Genomic DNA, 20,176 nt, shown 5'->3' on the forward strand with positions numbered 1-20,176 from the left:
CAGTGGAAAGGATTATCCAAAATTTGAGAAGTGTCTTGAAATCTCCCCTTAGCAAATCATTTTGTGTCTTTATTTTTGGTGAAATGCATCAGTAATTTCCAGATTGATAAAATTATCATGTGTTTATAATTGATAAGAACCTATTTCTGTGCAAAGTTATGTTTTATTTTTCATTTTTGTCAGGAAGGAAGGATAACGCCTCAACAAATCAGGTATACTCTCCTAACTGCCTCGTGTTAATTTCCGCCTTACCATGTAAATGTCTCTGAATAGCAAATGGTGAAAATATACCTAATCCTTCCCACCAGTCTGCAACTTATATGGTGTCTGAACAGATGCTAGAGGTTTTATCAGTTATCTGTTCACCTGTTAGTGTTTGTACCTCTGTGGCTTCATCATTGCCATTGATAGTGAAATGTTTTAATAATAAAATCTTTTATTAACAAACTGGACTCTCATAAAATAGTGAAACCACTTGCATGCTTGCACCAGGTATTGAAACCTGTGGAAACTGTCTGAACCACTGAGGATTTTCTTTCCTGAAAATGCCCAGTTTCTGACATGCAACCAGTACTACATGGTAATTGTTATTTGCACTCCTCAACTTTAATGGTTATGCATTATTTTTTCTTAATGTTAATGTGAAAATAATGCATATGATGAAATTGAGAGTTTATTATTTCAATGTTAATATTCTTATACTTTTCCAAATTTTGTAAAAAATTTACAAAATTTAGCAAAACTGAAGCCTGAGAAATGGAAGATACACAATATTCTTACAAGTATTGCTAAATTGCTCAACCTAACCAACAAATTTATATCTACATGCTGTGTTATATGAGATGTGCTTCACTCTCTCCAGGGGAAGGAGATACCAGCAGGTGTGAAGTACATCGTGAACAGGCTGGTGTCTGGCCTTGCCTCCAGCCGCCTGAAGGCAAGGGAAGGTTACTTCTCCACCCTCTGCTACCTCCTCCGCCTTCATCCATCTTTCTTCACACCTCAGTTTGTCCTCTCCCTCCTGAAAAACACGAAATCTGCTACCATGAAAGGTGTCACCAAGGATGTAAGTGTGTCTAAAGTGTGAGGTGGCAGGATTTTGCCTTTGGTGTCAAGTGTGTACAGAGAGCCATCATTAGTCTGCCTCTGCTTGGTTATGTAGCATTCAATAGAGCAGCAGTAAGAGATCCCTTTGTTATAGCATAAACTCAGACTTTGCCTTACTTGTTTGAAGGAAAATTAATGTACTGTGGGGGAATACTGTCAGTTTTGGATGAAAGATATCTAATTTTTGACCAAGGTTGAAGTTATTACTAGATTTTTTGTCCGATAATGTATTTTTTTTGAGTAATATTAGTAACTGGTGTGCATTTAAATAAAATGTAAAAACAGGGTGAAAAAATTGTCTCTTACATCTTCACATTCCATCCAACTTACTGAGAGTCATGCTGCAGGAAATTCGCGACCAACTTTTAGCTGAGTTGCTGCTGTGCGGTGCAGTAGTGCGGTCAGGTCGTGCTGTGGGCCCTGAGGTGCTGCAGCGGGTGGTGAACACACTGTGTGCCATGCGGGCCAAGAAGAGCTACCTGGACATCACCGCCTCACAGTTCCTTGTCAACCTGATGGAGAATGTGAGTGTTGGATGTGTTACTTTATTTGATGTGGATTTAATATGTTACATTGTTCTCTTATATTAGCTTGAGAAGAAATGCATCTGGAAATTGATTTAGGACAAACTTATATAACATTACCACTTTATTCTAGAATCCTTGATTATGGACTTATTTTGACTTAATGTCAATTCTTCTTATTCAATGTGAATAAAATTTAGTGTTAGTTTTCACTCCCAGTTGCATTGGAAATGCTTGAAAACTTTGTTTTGGTTATTTTATGAATGGGTTGGGGTAATATGTATTTGAGACTGAACTGCACAAAAGTATAAGTAATTTATTGTAATATTAGTTTAAAGGCTGTATCTCATAGAACATTATCTTATTAGTTGAAGCTCCTGTTACTGTGTATTTATGAGTAGAGAGGCTACATTGGACCTAAGTATAAGTAGCACTGATTTAGTACAAGATCAGTTTAAAGTTACCTCTCATACAAGCTTTCTCTCCTGAGTGAAAACTCCTGTAGAGTAATTTTTACATTTTATCCATCCAGCTTATCCTTTCTTCCTTCCTTTCTTCCCCCCCATGTTGTGCAGTGTGACGGAGACAGCATGCATGCGGTGGTGTGGGAGAGTCTTCAGGCCGAGCTGAAGGGCCCTGTGGAGGAGCTGTCACCAAGCCAGCTGTGGATACGACTGGTATTGCTGAGGAAACACCGTGCATCACCCCCTGTTTGGCTCACCTCTACGGTGGCACCCAAGAATCATGAGGCACTCGTCCAGACACTCATGGTGAGATTGGCTGGGAATAAGGAAGCATGTGAGATTCAGTGGACTCCTTGTCCTTGGCTGGGAACAAGGGAGCATGAGAGATGCAGTGGACTCCTTGTCATGTGTGACTATGAGTGAGGGAAGCTGTGTGGGAAAAAGGAGAGTATGTGACTGTGAGAGAAGGGGGATGAGTATGTGACTGTGAGAGAAGGGGAACATACTGTGTGACTATGAGTGAAGGAGCCTGTATGGGGAAAGGGAATTGTGTTATCACTCTGAGAGAAGGGGACTACCCATGGATAAAGGGAACCTGCATGAGTGTTTACAAAGGAGGTTTATTAGGGAGAAGAGAAGTTTATCATCATTTTGTCATATTTGTGGTTTAATTTATCAGTCAGGGTCACCTTTCTCAATGCATTATAGTGACAGCTGATGACCACAAAATTTGTAATCCTGCAGAAAACCACATTTGATCTGCCAAAAGTCCATCCAGTTGTAGAGGAGTTGGTGACCAACCTGGCAGCATCCCGGGCTGCCTCCTCCTCCTTACTGGCAAAGTTCTGGCAAGTGATCCTGGAGCCGCTGCAGCGAAACACTTCTCCAGCAAAACTGCAGATCCTTTTCCAGCTCCTGAGAGTGAGTGTGGTATTGACAGATAGATATAAGACGCCTCATCACCAACTGATGAGAAGATAAAAAAATAAGACCAGTAACTGATCAAAAGAGCCTAGAGAAAATCAGTTGAGGGCAAGACAGAGAGTGAGATGGAGGGATGGAATTGCGTTAGAACTGCAAAGGATGGGAGTCACAGAGGAAGATGCAAGGGATAGAAACAACCAGAGGAGACTCATACATGGTACCAGTTCCTCATTCTAAGGAAACAGCAAAAGGAGAAAATTACAAACTATAGTTACTGTAACATAAACTGATCTATAGGCCACACTCCTTGCCTCCTTGCTTCTTTCAGTGATTGGTGCACTTGTAATGCTCTCATCACTTCCCAGGATTTTCTGTTTATGGCTCATCAGTCACATGATCAGTTATCCTTGTTCCAAACTCATCTAGAGGGCACACTCCCTGCCTGCCTCCTCCCCTGTTTTGGTGATTAGTGTGTTCATAATGCTTTTATCACTTCCCATAATTTTTTGTTTAAGTTTTTTGGTTACATTATCAGTTATCCTTGTCTAAAGCTGATTTTTAAAACGAATAGGAAACAGTTATAGCATCAAGTATGAAACCTAGAATTAGTTGGATGTAAGTTTTATTTTAAGAATAAGTGTTAAGATTCAGAGAAGCCCAGATTAACCCACCCAATGCCAACACTGAATTTATGGCATCTCACATACCTACACTCATTGCCAATGCTGTGAATTTATGGCAGCAACTTTAAAAAGTCTAGACTCTATTTGTTAATTGATCTTGACAGAGAAAAACACTGTGCACTCAAACACATGCAAATTGCAACAGCCTACTGATTGTTCAGTGAAGTGAATAATTAATGTAATGAACCCTCATTCCCTCACTAATCACAAGTAGCCTACTGATTGTATGTACAGTGGGATTGCTGTGCTGTGTTGCAACACTGATAAATGTTGGTGGTGGTCACAAGTCACAGGCACTATTGGCATTGCTGTTCATCATAATATATGCATCCATGCCAGGCAACTTATTATGTGGGTTTCAAAATGTTTTCACACTGCTAAACCCCTTTTTATATATTTTCCTAATATCTTTATGTTGTTTGGGATTTTCCAGCACATAAAAAAATGAAAAACAGCTGGCATCATGGGTGGATCCAGGGTTAAACAGGACGGTACCACATAGGTTAATATTCATTCTCTCTCTCTCTCTCTCTCTCTCTCTCTCTCTCTCTCTCTCTCTCTCTCTCTCTCTCTCTCTCTCTCTCTCTCTCTCTCTCTCTCTCTCTCTCTCTCATGGTCTTGGTTTAGATATAATTCTGTCCACAGAATTATATCTAAACCTACCCAGCAGTAGGTGGCTCTGATGATAACATCTCTTCCCTTCCCAGTTCATGGTGCCACTTTTGAGGACTGCATCAGAGTTCCAGGAGGTGGTGACACCCTCTGTTGTGGCGCTGCTGCTCAATTCCCTCACCCAGCATGTTCAGGACCTGAAAAATGCCGCCAGAGGGGTCACTGCTGTCTTGGTTCAGCTGGTCAAGGACAGTCAGCAGGAGGATGGGTAAGGAGTGTCAGAAATGGGTAATGAGATGACCTGGTGCCTTTGTGTGTCTAGTCTAGTGTCTCAGTGTGTCTGGTGTAGCTTGATTCTCAGTTACTACATAATGCAAGTTTGTATTAATTCATCTCTAGTTGTTCCAGAGATGGTTGTGATCTGCTCCCCATTACTTTTTACTTTTTACTCTTTAGATTAAGATTGAATCAATACTTTTGACCTTTCTTTTGAGATTGGTTCATCATTTTTTTTTCTCTCCCCCCCAAAAAAAAATAAATAATTGTTGGGTTTGGCATTGTATTAGCAGGAACAATGATAGTGAAGATAAAACAACAGCACTTGTGAAATTTGAAATGCCATATTTATGTAATTGCTTTACTTTTCACTAGTGAGGTGCAGCTGGCAGTGGTGAGGGCACTGGTCACCCCACCAGGCAGTGTGAGGTTTGACCAGCTGACAGGACACAAGGTTCTGGCACTGATGGTGCCACACTTCACCCTCAAGACTCTCAAGGGCTTCACCAAGACCCTCCTAGAGATGGTGAATAAGGTGAGTGTGTGGCTGTGTGTGTGCGTGTGCACATGCACACATCATACCAAACAGGCACACGTGTGGGAAAGTCTTGTACATTTTCATTGTCATATTGCTGTGCTTTGATTGAGGTGATTATAATTTTACAGTCATATATATATATATATATATATATATATATATATATATATATATATATATATATATATATATATATATATATATGACTGAAATTGTAAATCAATCAGAGCACAGCAAAATGGTGTGTGTGTGTGTGTGTGTGTGTGTGTGTGTGTGTGTGTGTGTGTGTGTGTGTGTGTGTGTGTGTGTAAACTTGATCTTGCCGAAGAGAGAGGATGTTGGGCTTCTTACAGAAAAGAGTCAGAAAGCAAGATGCAGCCACGTAACAAAACCACACATGGCTACGCAGTCCTGCAACTCTACACAGAATAGATTTTATTTGTTTTGTTTTGTTTATTTATTTATTTATTTATTTATTTATTTTATTTTTTAGGGAGAGATACATATGCATAAACAGACAAACTGCTACTCCTAAGTTTTCCCCTCTCACCACCTCTAGCCAGCCAAGGATTTGGAGGTGGCCAACAAGAACTATGCAGCCCACATCATTGGCAACCTGTTAACACAGCCCAAAGCATGCACACCCGAGGCAGCAACCTGGAAGAAAAAGCAACTGATGGCACTCCTGAAGACAGTGATCCTCTCACCGGAGAAGGAGGAAGGGGACACCTCTAAGGATGCCTTCTTCAAGTTAGTTATGTCCTGTTCTTGACTTCTTTCTTTTCTATCTCTCTATTTGTCTTTGCTTGATGTGAGGGTCGTGTGGATGTCTTAATCTTCTGACCAGTTAGTTTGTTCATTAATTTTTTTCTTTTATTTTCTGTGATTCTGTAAAGTTGTGAGTGCATTCATGCATTGCTTTTCTCTTGTAAGCCACTTCATTGTAATATATAAAGAAAAAAAGATTTGTCTATTTTCTCTTTTTGTAGCTCTAGTTTTTAAGCATTTAAAAGTGGTTGTGCATTTAAGTGAGAATTGATACAAAAATTGTTAAGGTTGAAGTTTCTGTCACCATCTAATCCCCTTTAATAAAACTTGAACACTCCATCATTTTGCTTCACTTAAGTTGTCTAATGTTTTGCATTGACACATACTGGTGTTTGCAAGGGCTTTGTTTATTCTTATTCTGTATTGCAGGGCCCTTGGTAAGCAGGTGGGGCACATCAGGGAATACTGTAGGATCCTGCTGAGTCTGGTGGAGGAGGTGGACCAGGAGCTGAAGATACTGGAGGCTACTGATTCCCCCTCTTGCCTGAGTGGTGATGGGAAGGAGCATTGGGCACTGGTCATCTCTAGGCTGGCAACCCTCAAGGAAAAAGAGTGTGAGGAGGGAACAGAAACAGAGATAGCCAAGACTGTCTTTCAGGTTAGCATTCAGTGTGTGTTTTTTCATGTGATTTTCTGTTGTTTTTCTTGTATCTCTTAGCTTAAGGTGCATTTCTCTCTTCAATAAGTGGTTTCAGTATGTTTTTCCATGTTGTCCTCTGACTTTACGTTTTTCATGGTATATTGTAATTTGCAATATTTCTCATATGACTGTGTGGCTTCAAATGTGGCTTCACCTTGATTCAGTGATTTAAAGTAGTGGTTCATTTGCCACTGTAGCCCTTCTAGCATGTGAGGGAATAAACTTATCTACTAAACATTCAAAGAAACAAAATTAAATGTCTTGACCAAGTAAAGTTTAGCCCACTTGTTTAATATGACCTCTAGACACAAAGTTCAAGCCATTGTGAGTAATTGGAATGCATTGATGAGGCATTTTTGAGTTGGTGATGACCTGTGGCATTCAAGTTTATTATTCACTTCCCTTTGTTGTGCAGGTGTTGTACTGTCAGATGGCGCTTCACCTCTTTGTTGACGTGATGGTGGCCAAGGAAAGCATCACAGAGTTCATCACATGCCACAAGGAGGTGAAGAAACTTGGCATGCTGAAGGACGACGATGATGAAGATGAAGATGATGATGACGATGAGGAAGAAGGGCAACCTAACTGGGTGGAAGTGGTGACGGAGCTGCTGCTAAGCCTGATGACACAGGAGATGCACCTCTTCCGCAGTGTTGTGCAGGGACTCTTTTGGTGGGTGGCTCAGGCCTTCAGTGTTTGCATGCTAAAGTTATAGGGAGGCTGTTTGTATGTGTGTCTGCATATACATAAATAGTGTAAAATTATATAGGAGCCTGTATGCTCATATGTGTGTGTTAGGAATGGGGAATGATGTGGGAGGAAGTGTATGTATGTTTTAGGAATAGGAGAGGCTGTTGGAGTTGAAAATTGTTGGGAAGACTGTATGTGTGTGTGTGTGTGTGTGTGTTAGGGATAGAGATTGGTGTGGGAGCCTGTATGCTTGTATGTGTGTGTAAAGAATGGGGAATAATGTGGGGAGCAAGGTATGTATATATTAGGAATAAGATATTGTGTCATATGCTGTGTGTGTGTGTGTGTGTGTGTGTGTGTGTGTGTGTGTGTGTGTGCGTGTGCGTGTGCGCACACACACACACACACACTACAAATGGGAAATGATATAGAAGGCTCTACAAATCAATAATCTTATTTGAGGCATACATCTTTTCTTTCTTTATCTTTTGTATCATTATTCTTCACTATTTACATTGTGTGTGTGTAAGTGTGTGTGTGCTTGTGTGAGTGAACATGTAAACCTTGGCCATCTCTCTTTCCATAGACATCAACATGGTACATATATATTGACAGATAAACAAAAAAACATAAGAGCAGTAGGAAGGCACATATTCTCTTGCTTATCATTTACCATACTCATTTCTGTCAAGCATCTATCTTCCCTAACACCAAAAAGAATGACAGTAGATGTAGACAGATGATATGCCTTAAAACACTCCTTCCATCCTCCACCCCAGACTTCTGACATCCAAAGACAGACAGATGATATATCTTACCAATCTCCTTCCATCTTCCACCCCAGGTGTCTCACACCCAAAGAGACACAGATGATATGCCTTAACACACACACACCTTCCATCTTCCATCCAGGCTTTTGACACACAAAGATAGATGGATTATTTGCCTTAACACCCAAAGAGAGACATGATATGCCTTAACACACTCCATTACCATTCTCCACATCATGCTTTTGACATTCAAAGAGATACATACATACATATACATACCAAGGCTGTCTTCCCAACAAAGTGGATAGCCAAGACAAGGCGCACAATTTTCACATTCACACCACTTTCTTATCCCCTTGCCGGTGATGGAGAAGAGGAAGCATTCCTGCCATTACTTTACAGAAATGAGAGATGGACAGATGACACACCTTAACACACTCTCCTGTCTTCCTCCCCAGGCTGCTGACACCCCTGATGACAGCCACAGCACTCAGCCTCCTCACTGATGTCCTGGATACTGAGAAGGCACGGGAACTGGTGAAGAAGGATGGCGAGGAGGAGGAGGAGGAGGAGGAGGAGGAGGAGGAGGAGGAGGAGGAGGAGGAGGAGGAGGAGGAGGGAGACGATGACGATGATGATGATGATGATGAAGAGAAGGAAAGGAGCGATGAAGATGATGATGCAGAAGAGAAGGAGAATGAGGATGGTGAAGGAGAGGACTCAAACCTCTTTACTCTGAAGAAGAAAATGCTTGATGTTGCTGGTGGTATTGATGTGAGTGTTTTTATTCTCTCTCTCTCTCTCTCTCTCTCTCTCTCTCTCTCTCTCTCTCTCTCTCTCTCTCTCTCTCTCTCTCTCTCTCTCTCTCTCTCTCTCTCTCTCTCTCTCTCTGCCTGCCTCCCCCCCCCCACACACCAGAGTATCCACCTATTCTCAACACTTTCCTCAGTTTCTGCATTCTTATCTTTCCTGTTCCTCTCTCATCTTACTTGTATCTTTCTCCTGCATTATTACATTCTACTTTCTACTGTTCCTCTTTGTTTTTTTTTTCCATTTTTAGTTATATATCTCATTTTGTTAAGTGTCCTGACAGAAAGATTAATTTTGCTTTAAGGTTATTGTCACCACCATCACCTGCAGTATCTGTGTAACAATTAGTATCACACTATCCATTATACTTATGTTGCTTTTTTCTTCTCCTTTTGTCACTTTATACTGATGCATGCTTAGTATCAAGGAGAGAGTTGAGGGGAGATTAAGGCATAACTAAATTGTAGGATTAGGAATTGCAAACCTCATAAAGCAATTGAATTACCACCACCACCACTACCACCACCATACCTTCCTTTCTGCAGGTGGACGTGGACATGGACACAGTGCCTCAGGAGGAGTTGGACCGCCTGGACGAGCGTCTGGGTGCCCTGCTGGCTGAGTACCGAGGGAAGCATCCCACTAGGAAGAAGAGGAAGAAGGTCAGTGGTGGCAATGATGGCCCACAGCTCTCAGCAGACGAACAAAGCCTCATGCACTTCCAGACCAGGTGAGAAGAATGAGTGAGGCTACAGGTTAGACTCATGCTTTGTCTGTGTAGGTCTTATTTATGTGTAGACTCGCTTGCAGCACAACACTTCATCTCTACCTTGTCACTCACTCATAACACAACATCTCATCTCAACTTCTCATTCCTTCCTTAATGTGTTGATGAAACTTACTCTTTCATAGACTCACTCACAGCACAACACCTTATCCTAACCTTTCATTCCTTCTTTAATTTGTTGATGAAACCTACTCTTTCATAGATTAACTCACAGCACGATACCTCATCCTAACTCGTCATTTCTTGTCTAATATGTTGATAAAGCTTATTTATTCACTGACTCACTTATTTCTATATATCATATATTTTGGTGGATAAGATGACTTTCAGATAAGATGAACCCCAAATTTCAGTTAGAATTTAATGGTTTTAGCTGATATCAGTGGTATAAGATAACACCCAAACTACTAAACCATCTGTGGTGAAGTTTAGGTCATTGAGCACCAACAACTGAGGCAGAGATACACCAATACAATTAATAAAATACCTTGAATGTAATAAGGTATCATCCTCTTCAAGTGCAAAACTAAACCTAAGATAAAATTCCCACCAGGTGTTTTTGTACATTTTCATGAAAAGGGATGGATGGATGATGGTGTAAAATTATGTGCAGTATGATCAGTTTTCCTAAACATGAACAGACCCTTGCTTTGCACCACCGGCATGTCTGGCTGTCAGCCGTAATCTTCTTTTTATGTATCATGTTTCTTTTGATTAGATACACCAACATTCTTGGATTTTTTTTTCAGTATACGGACTTTGTCCCTGTACAACATTGCAAGCTGGAGAGATTCATCTCCCCACTTTACTTTCCTTTGCTTCTTAGTTTGGGGTTCCATGTCTTGAAGACCTTTATGTAGCTCCTTCTTTATCTTTGGGAAAAACTGGGGAATATTTGCACAGACTCCTGCTTTGTCCATTTGTATACAATGCCAGAAGGGGATTGTAGTTGTACTACATCAATTTTTTTTACACATTTTCAATGGGAATACGTTTCAGTGCATTTTCTCTAAAGAGATTCTTATTTTCCTATGTCTATCTTCCCCAAAAGTCATAATATAAGGTTGCTGTTTATTCACAATGGTATTTTATGTAAAAATTTAAGGTCATTGTTTTTCTATCTGTTGTATAGGACAGCCCAGTGTTTTGTGTCTTTTCAAGATTCAAGTGTTGTCTTATATGCCAAAATATATGGTAAATTCCATCCTCAAAGATTCTACTGTGAAAAATTAGGCCATTATAGATTTATCCAACCTAACCTAACCTAATTTATCTTGGGAAAAAATATTTTGAGGGGGATTTTGTGGATGAAATGTTCAGTAGGAAAATTTGTGCCATTGTTTTTAAAGAACAACACATTATCCCCATCTGCTATCACTTTCCTTCATCTCATACCTCCCCTATTCCATTATTTTGAGAACAAGATATATAAGAATGAATAATAAAGACAGGGTATAAACTTGACTACAAATCTGGTAAACTAAATCACTACACTGCCACATTCCACATTACAACCTACTCTCCTTGTATCTAAACCACATCCCTTTTCACCCATCCACAATCCCAGCACCTCACCTCCCCTTCAATCCCCAGGGTGTGCGACATGCTCATCGTGTACATCAAGGCCGCCCCCAACATGGCCCTGCAGGTGGGGCTGGTGAACCCTATCTTCAAGGCACTGAGGATGGCAGACCTTGATGGGAGACAGAAGGATCTACAGAAAAAGCTGGTGTGAGTGTGGAGGGAGTGAATGATTAGTGCATACACACACATACCAAAGCTGTCTCTAACAAAAAGGCAGGTAGCCAAGAGAAGACACATGACTTTTACATTTACACCCATTCACACCACTCTCTAACCCCTTGGCCTCAGTGGAGAAAAGAAAATACTTTTATTCTTACCCTATGAGGATCAGTTTGGTCTAAAGGGACCAACCAGTATTGGTGGAACTTGGGAGTGATGATGAGCACTATAGGAAACTGTTGTAGGAGAAATTTATTGGTACTGGTGGAACTAAGAAGGAATGCTTGATTAGTACTGTAGGAAGAAAGGAATGCATGTGTAGCACTGGTGAAACTAAGGAGTAAATGATGAGCACCAGAGGGAACTATTGTGGGAGAAAATTAGTGGCACTGGTTGAGCTAAGAAGGAATACATATTTTATAGTAAATGATTAGCACAAGCTGAACTAAGGAAAAATGAATGATTAGCACTGATATTAGAACTAATAAGTATAAGTTTAGCATTATGGGAACTGTTGCAAGAGTAAACTATTAGCACTGGTGGAACTAAGAAGAAATAGATGATTAGCACTGATAGGACTAACATGATGATTAACACTATGGGAACTCACGGAGAAGGTGTAGGAGAAAAAGGAGTGGATAGAACTGTGTGTACAAATGTAGGAGCTGTGATGATTAGCACCAAAGGCATAACCTTCAGAGCAAATTAGTTTGAGCTAGTGGGATGAATGGATGAACTGGAGCAGGAAAAAGAGAAGTGGATGAAAAGAGTGAGTGAATGAGAGTAAGGGATTGTGTAGCTATTTGATAGAGATTGAAATATTGGATAGAAATGGAAGAATATTGCAATGAAGAAAAATGAAAAGCCTAAATGAGGTGTGGAATGTAAACAAGAAAAGAACAGAAAAAATGAGAAGTGTAAAGAAATTATTGACAAAAAGAAGTGAGGGAGTGAGGAGTAGTGAATAGAGTTAAGAATCTAAACAGGAATGAAGAGGAGCACACAGTAGATGGAGTTTCAGTCATAAGAGGAAGATACAACGATGTACCAGTTCAATAGGATACATTTCTCTGGCAAGGTGAAGTAATCCCACCGCACCACCACCCACAGGAATGTCATCACCACCCTGGAGAAGAAGAAGAAATTCAACACGATCGGTGAGATCAGCGTGGACACCTGGAAGGAGACTGTCAACGAATTCTTCTCCTTCGCCTGTCAGAGTGAGTACATCTTGCCAGATACATCATATGTCAGGGTTACATTCCAATGAAGTCTTGCATGGCATTAGGCTACCTATAATTAATACACAATTCAGTAGACAAAAATTATGATGTATTTCATAAATTCCTGTTATGCTACTTTTTAACCAGATTTTGTTTACATACCAAAAGCATACAAATACAACACCACAAGGTACCTATCATATTAGTTTGTAATAAACTTGATATAATTTTATTAAACAAGTATTTCACTTACAAATATTTTAATGTATGTCTTTTCAAAGTCATGAATAAAATAATTTGCTCTCTGGATTCATTTTTGAATGAAGTTTTTACATTTACATTTACAGATGAAAATTTCACTATTGTCTATCTCCTTCATTCCTTTTATTCCTCATTTTCTTTCCTGCAGTGCCTGAGAGGTTCCTGTCAGTGACTCAGTCATGTTACTCCCAGCTGATGCACTGCGGCCGCTTGCTGCTGGGGATGAATGAACAGGCAGTGAGGCAGCCAGATAATTTCCTCACCACCACCTATGCCACTCACCTGGAGACTTACTTCACAAATAAGTGAGTGCATTGCTAGTACTGTCTTGGCCTTGCTGGTTTATCTTATCATTGGTTAGCTGAGGATTGTAATGATGGGTTTGTTGGTTACTGTTTGGTTAGGTTTAGGTTGAGTGGATAGCAATCTTCATGTCTGTGAGTTTCATTTCATTTCATCAGTTTTTCCTAACAATCCTAAACTATGTTAAAGAATAATTGTGGCATTGTGAAGGTTGAGGAAACAAGCTATATATATATATATATATATATATATATATATATATATATATATATATATATATATATATATATATATATATATATATATATATATATATATAATCAGTGAGAAAGTGCAGTTAATCTGTGTCCTTCTCCATCACTGATTCCCATTTTATAGTATTTGAGCAAAGAACAAAACTTGAGCACATACTGTATGTGCCTTCTAGCCTTCTGCATCCTCTGATCCCTATCTCTTTCAATTTTTGATAACCCACCAAGCATCAGATCCATTCTCTCCCCACCACAGCCACCATCTTCCGAATGTGGTGCCATTTTGTGAGCCGTGCACCTACAACATGGGGGGATTGTGGCAGGTGGCGGCAACCATGCTGCACTTTGCATTTGACCCCAAGATGAAGGTGCACAAGCAGACCCAGGCATTGAAGATCCTGCATCTGCTGTACAGCAACAAGGCGGTGTTGAGGGAGCGCAGCAAACAAGAGGCAGCAGCAGTGGAGCAGGACCTGTACAACAAAGCACTCAAGGTGGGTTGTGGTGGTGGTGGGTAGTGGAGCAAAGGTCATCTTGAGGTGCTGTGGTGATGGTGGTGGTGATTTTGTATGATTCATTGGATTTTAAGATTTCATGGTGGCATAAAAATTAAGGATATTGCCACCTATGCTCCCTATATTGACTTTCTGCATACTGCTGTTAATTTGTTATGATGTAAATCTTACTATTTATTAGTTTTTTATAGGTTTCTTGCTGCAAGTGGGAAAGATGTATTGGGAGGTTAGGGTTCAAGGCTCAGTACTAGGCTTACAAACAGTTGGGTTGTAAATGTGATGGCTCTTGTCTTGAAACACTTATAGATTTATCAAATTGTAACAATGAGGAGTGACTTGGTATTTGGCCCCTGACAAGACACTCCATGTACACCACTTGTTGCTGCTCAGACCATAAGTAGCCATGAAGGACCAGCTGGATGTTGGTTGCAGTTGACTTTCCTGCCACAGTATTCACTTTCTAGCATCTGTGTTTACTGAACTACCATTTTAATTTTTCTTATTAAATTGTCATTTCTGCCCAATAAAGTTATTGATTAATGAATTAATTATTAATGTTGCCAAACTGCCTGATTTTTTTCTCTACAGATATGCAGATAAGCTAGGTGAGGAACATTTAATCCACAAGATATTTTCTGGGTTTCAGGCTCTGGGTTCCAGTCAGGTCAATGGTATGTTTGTGACCATCCTCTTCAAGCTCCTGCACACCTTACTCCAGGTAGGCACTCTGATTGTTGTCTTCTTCAAGGATACCATCATATGTTGCACCTGGGAATCGTTTTTTTTTTTTTTTTTTTTTTTTTTTTTTTTTTTTTTTTTTTTTTTTTTTTTTTTTTTTTAGGGACACTGGCCAAGGGCAAAAAATTCAAGGATAAGTGCCTTGAAACCTCCCTCTTGAAAGAGTTCAAGTCACAGGAAGGAGGAAATACAAAAGTTGGCAGGGGGTTCCAGAATTTACCAGAGAAAGGAATGAATGATTGAGAATGATTTAACTCATGCATTAGAGACATAGACAAAATAGGGGTGAGGGAAGGAAGAAAGTCATGTGCAGTGAGGCTGTGGGAGGAGGGGAGGCATGCAGTTAGCAAGATCAGAAGAGCAGTTAGCATGAAAATAGTAGTAGAAGACAGCAAGAGATGCAACATGGTAGCAATGAAAGAGAGACTGAAGACAGTCAGTTAGAAGAGGGTTGAAAAGACAAAAAGCTTTTGATTCCACTCTGTCTAAGAGAGTGGTATGAGTGGAAATCCCCCCAATACATGTGAAGCATATTCCATACATGGACAGATAAAGCCCTTGTACAGGTGTTTTTTTTTTATGTAGGAGGGACACTGAAATGCCCACTGAAATGTCACTTCCATAAAAAGGGTCCAAAGCGGTTGTCAAAAATTGAAGGATAGGTGTCTTGAAACCTCCCTCTTGAAGGAATTCAAGTCATAGGAAGGTGGAAATACAGAAGCAGGCAGGGAGTTCCAGAGTTTACCAGAGAAAGGGATGAATGATTGAGAATACTGGTTAACTCTTGCGTTAGAGAGGTGGACAGAATAGGGGTGAGAGAAAGAAGAAAGTCTTGTGCAGCAATGCCGCAGGAGGGGAGGCATGCAGTTAGCAAGCTCAGAAGAGCAGTTAGCATGAAAATAGCAGTAGAAGACAGCTAGAGATGCAACATTGTGGTGATGAGAGAGAGGCTGAAGACAGTCAGTTAGAGGAGAGAAGTTGATGAGACGAAAAGCTTTTGATTCCACCCTGTCTAGAAGAGCAGTATGAGTGGAATCCCCCCCCCAGCACATGTGAAGCATACTCCATACATGGATGGATAAGGCCCTTGTACAGAGTTAGCAACTGGGGGGGTGAAAAAAATTGGCAGAGACGTCTTAGAACGCCCAACTTCATAGAAGTTGTTTTAGCTAGAGATGAGATGTGAAGTTTCCAGTTCAGATTATAAGTAAAGGACAGACCGAGGATGTTCAGTGTAAAAGAGGGGGACAGTTGAGTGTCACTGAAGAAGAGAGGATAGTTGTCTGGAAGGTTATGTTGAGTTGATGGATGGAGGAATTGAGTTTTTGAGGCATTGTACAATACCAAGTTTGCTCTGCCCCAATCAGAAATTTTAGAGAGATCAGAAGTCAAGCGTTCTGTAGGTTCCCTGCATGAAATGTTTACTTCCTGAAGGGATGGACGTTTATGAAAAGACATGGAAAAGTGCAGGGTGGTATCATCAGCATAGGAGTGGATAGAACAAGAAGTTTGGTTTAGAAAATCATTAATGAATAATAAGAAGAGAGTGGGTGACAGGACAGAACCCTGAGGAACACCACTGTTAATAGATTTAGGAGAAGAACAGTGACCGTCTACCACAGCAGCAATAGAACGGTCAGAAAGGAAACTTGAGGTGAAGTTACAGAGAGAAGGATAGAAGCCGTAGGAGGGTGGTTTAGAAATCAAAGCTTTGTGCCAGACTCTATCAAAAGCTTTTGATATATCCAAGGCAACAGCAAAAGTTTCACAAAAATCTCTAAAAGAGGACGATCAAGACTCAGTAAGGAAAGCCAGAAGATCACCAGTAGAGCGGCCTTGACAGAACCCATACTGGCGATCAGATAGAAAGTTGTGAAGTGATAGATGTTAAAGAATCTTCCTGTTGAGGATAGATTCAAAACTTTAGATAGGCAGGAAATTAAAGCAATAGGACGGTAGTTTGAGGGATTAGAACGGTCACCCTTTTTAGGAACAGGGTGAATGTAGGCAAACTTCCAGCAAGAAGGAAAGGTAGATGTTGACAGACAGAGCTGAAAGAGTTTGACTAGGCAAGGTGCAAGCACGGAGGCACAGTTTCAGAGAACAATAGGAGGGACCCCATCAGGTCCATAAGCCTTCCGAGGGTTTAGGCCAGCAAGGGCATGGAAAACATCATTGCAAAGAATTTTAATAGGTAGCATGAAGTAGTCAGAGGGTGGAGGAGAGGGAGGAACAAGCCCAGAATCGTCCAAGGTAGAGTTTTTAGCAAAGGTTTGAGCGAAGAGTTCAGCTTTAGAAATAGATGTGATAGCAGTGGTGCCATCTGGTTGAAATAAAGGAGGGAAAGAAGAAGCAACAAAGTTATTGGAGATATTTTTGGCTAGATCTCAGAAGTCACGAGGGGAGTTAGATCTTGAAAGGTTTTGACACTTTCTGTTAATGAAGGAGTTTTTGGCCAGTTGGAGAACAGACTTGGCATGGTTCCAGGCAGAAATATAAAGTGCATGAGATCCTGGTGATGTAAGGCTTAAGTACCTTTTGTGGGCCACCTCTTTATCATGTATAGCACTAGAACAAGCTGTGTTTAACCAAGGTTTGGAAGGTTTAGGTCGAGAAAAAGAGTGAGGAATGTACGCCTCCATGCCAGACACTATCACCTCTGTTATGCGTTCAGCACACAAAGACGGGTCTCTGACATGGAAGCAGTAGTCATTCCAAGGAAAATCAGCAAAATACCTCCTCAGGTCCCCCCAACTAGCAGAGGCAAAACGCCAGAGGCACCTTCGCTTAGGGGGATCCCAAGTAGGGATTGGAGCGATAGGACAAGATACAGAGATGAGATTGTGATCGGAGCTTAGAAAACTAGTGGTGGTGTGTGTACGTGACAAAAAGATATATTAAAAGTAGAAGAAGCATTACAAAATGCAAGATGTGGAAGTAAGCAAAAGATTAAGTTATTTGTAAGAATATGAATTATAGTGAACAAAGTGTAAAAATTTATGGCTTTTGGATATTTTAGTAGATTCTTTCAAATGTAGCCTGAACTGGACTCACACTCTCTCTCTCTCTCTCTCTCTCTCTCTCTCTCTCTCTCTCTCTCTCTCTCTCTCTCTCTCTCTCTCTCTCTCTCTCTCTCTCTCTCTCTCTCTCTCTCTCTCTCTCTCTCTCTCTCTCTCTCTCTCTGTAGATACTTTTAAGAGTTGTTTAGGTAAACATTTTGCTTGCAGTTAACATATTTGATGGCTTATAAGACATGCCTTTTTTCCAAGAAAAAAGTCTTAGAAAATGAGCCTGCATCTTATAAGGGCAAGGTTCATCTTTGGGGCAGTGGCTAGTGGTAAGTCAGTGACAACAGTGGCCTGTAAATCAAACTCCAAACATCTTCTCACTTGTAAACAAAGTTATGATCACTTCTACACTACAAAAACAACTCTTCTTTTCAAGGTAACAATGTATAACAGGTTATACTGACTGGTAATTCACATAAATAATACCAGTCAGGAAGAAATTAAGAAACAACACTTACATTGCATGCACCAAAACAAACTTGCGGTCGGTTACACACCAAACCTGGCGACATGCACAAGATTCACTGCGTTCCTTAGTATGATGCTATTATTCCTCAAGTTAAGATGTGAATAGAACAAATTTATTTTCACGGATTTGAATTTGAATAAAAAACTACAGTCGTAAGAAATTTCATGATAAATAGAACAAATTTATTTTCTTGTTTTATAAATGTATTGAATATTTCAAGTAAAAATACATTCTAGAGAATAAGGTAAATCTATTTTCACACATCCTTATGCTTTGAAAATGTACTAAAATATTACAACTAAAATTACATGTAGAATGATGATAAAAAAAATATGAAGTACAAACTTCATTACCCCTCTGAGGGTCTGACAATCCAGTGTCACTGCCTATGCCATATTTGTTTTGCATCTCACAGCAGGATCGGTCTAAGGACCAGTGTTGGCAGGTTGTAGCAGATATTTAAATTTTTAAATGTAAAATATTGGAATCTAATAAGGATCTGAATACAAATGAGAGAGTTTCATAAGGATCTGAATACATATGAGAGAGTTTCAAATGTTAGGTGAACTTAATGAGCCCATGCATCTTATAAGCCATCAAATACGGTATCTGCATTTGTTAGAGAGTAACTTCCTTGCCCACAGGAAATGGGGCCATCTCATTTTATCTATTTTAATTCTTTCTTATGAAATTTTCTTCAGGTTTTTACTTATTTAACTTCATAAGGTATTTATTTTATATCAGTTTCCTCTACGGCTTTTGCCAGAGGGAGTGGAGGATGGGGAGAGAGCCTTTTACTTTGGTGTCCTTTTTTTCTACTATTACTTTCCTAATAGTCCTAGATCAGGTCACCTTGTGAGGACCACAAGGTCTGTTGTAGTCTGTGTGCCTAGGTAACTCTCTCTCTCTCTCTCTCTCTCTCTCTCTCTCTCTCTCTCTCTCTCTCTCTCTCTCTCTCTCTCTCTCTCTCTCTCTCTCTCTCTCTCTCTCTCTCTCTCTCTACCACACATGTTGGGAGAATAATTAATCATATAAAAATATATATAGTAAATAAAAATGGCCCATGCCACACCAGTACCCTTTGCATTCCCTTGTGACGCAGGTGGACTGGCAGACGGAGCCTCAGCCCCGCCTGGCATGGGAGGAGCTGCAGGGGAGTGTGGAGGCCTTCAGGGAGTGCATCTCCAAGACCACTCTCAATGTCTTCCGCAGGGAGTACAATGTCCTCAATGAGGCACTGAGGAGACTCCTGTGAGTGTGTGGCATGTCGTGGTGTCTATCTTATAATAATAATAATAATAATAATAATAATAATAATAATAAACGGCTTATTATTATAGGCAGTTTACAAACTGAAAATGTACAGAGGGAGGTGGGGGAATACTTAACAGTAATTAATTAATTAATCCTAAAGCTAAGTCTAATTTAGAAGCGAAATACTATTTATTTATTGATGGCACACACCATGGTGGGAACCGCGCTGAGTCTGTACCGGTCCATGCGCAGCACTTTTAGGGGCGTTGTCTTGTTGTGGTGTCTGGTGGCATGGACTGGGCGAGGCGCATCAGGTGGCAGCATCTTTATACCAGCCTGACGTTGGATTGGTGCAGACAAAGCACCACACACTCATACATACATCATTCACATTCGTAGCCCTGTTGGTCCCTGCTGGAAAGGGATCATCTTGTGGACCACCTTACTACACCACAGTTGCTTATGTCATGGGGGGAAGTTAGTGTAGCATATATTTATCTTTTATATTTTTTTTGTATAAGGGTTTGTTTTTATTTTGTGTATTTGTTTAAGATCTTGTTAGTGTTAAGATAGCTGCCACCAGTCATGGAGTTTAGGCTTGTTGCAGTTTTAGTTCTTATTGTTGGGGTAGTATGTTTCTTAGTTAGCCATGGTCTAATTAGGCATTAGAATTTCCTTGACAAAATTTATTTTGAATA

The 20,176-nt window shown here is 40.3% G+C and overlaps 1 protein-coding gene across 4 annotated transcripts in view; it reads left to right on the top strand.

Moving 5' to 3' along the window:
* The window catches only part of LOC135102716 (uncharacterized), a 52,152-nt gene that overhangs the window by 16,111 nt on the left and 15,865 nt on the right, over positions 1–20,176 (top strand). For 3 of the 4 annotated variants that reach the window (XM_064008210.1, XM_064008209.1, XM_064008207.1), the window contains exons 2-18: positions 863–1,066; positions 1,455–1,631; positions 2,207–2,401; positions 2,840–3,016; positions 4,410–4,582; positions 4,966–5,125; positions 5,688–5,878; positions 6,326–6,554; positions 7,012–7,268; positions 8,515–8,830; positions 9,412–9,596; positions 11,247–11,384; positions 12,507–12,616; positions 13,029–13,185; positions 13,691–13,928; positions 14,596–14,667; positions 19,327–19,475. In XM_064008210.1, coding sequence (XP_063864280.1) covers positions 863–1,066; positions 1,455–1,631; positions 2,207–2,401; positions 2,840–3,016; positions 4,410–4,582; positions 4,966–5,125; positions 5,688–5,878; positions 6,326–6,554; positions 7,012–7,268; positions 8,515–8,830; positions 9,412–9,596; positions 11,247–11,384; positions 12,507–12,616; positions 13,029–13,185; positions 13,691–13,928; positions 14,596–14,667; positions 19,327–19,475 — 3,128 coding nt within the window. The remainder of the gene's footprint in view (positions 1–862; positions 1,067–1,454; positions 1,632–2,206; positions 2,402–2,839; positions 3,017–4,409; positions 4,583–4,965; positions 5,126–5,687; positions 5,879–6,325; positions 6,555–7,011; positions 7,269–8,514; positions 8,831–9,411; positions 9,597–11,246; positions 11,385–12,506; positions 12,617–13,028; positions 13,186–13,690; positions 13,929–14,595; positions 14,668–19,326; positions 19,476–20,176) is intronic. The other variant, XM_064008211.1, reaches the window with a different exon arrangement.

This window comes from Scylla paramamosain, chromosome 8 (assembly GCF_035594125.1).
Source record: "Scylla paramamosain isolate STU-SP2022 chromosome 8, ASM3559412v1, whole genome shotgun sequence".
Classification (NCBI taxonomy): domain Eukaryota; kingdom Metazoa; phylum Arthropoda; class Malacostraca; order Decapoda; family Portunidae; genus Scylla; species Scylla paramamosain.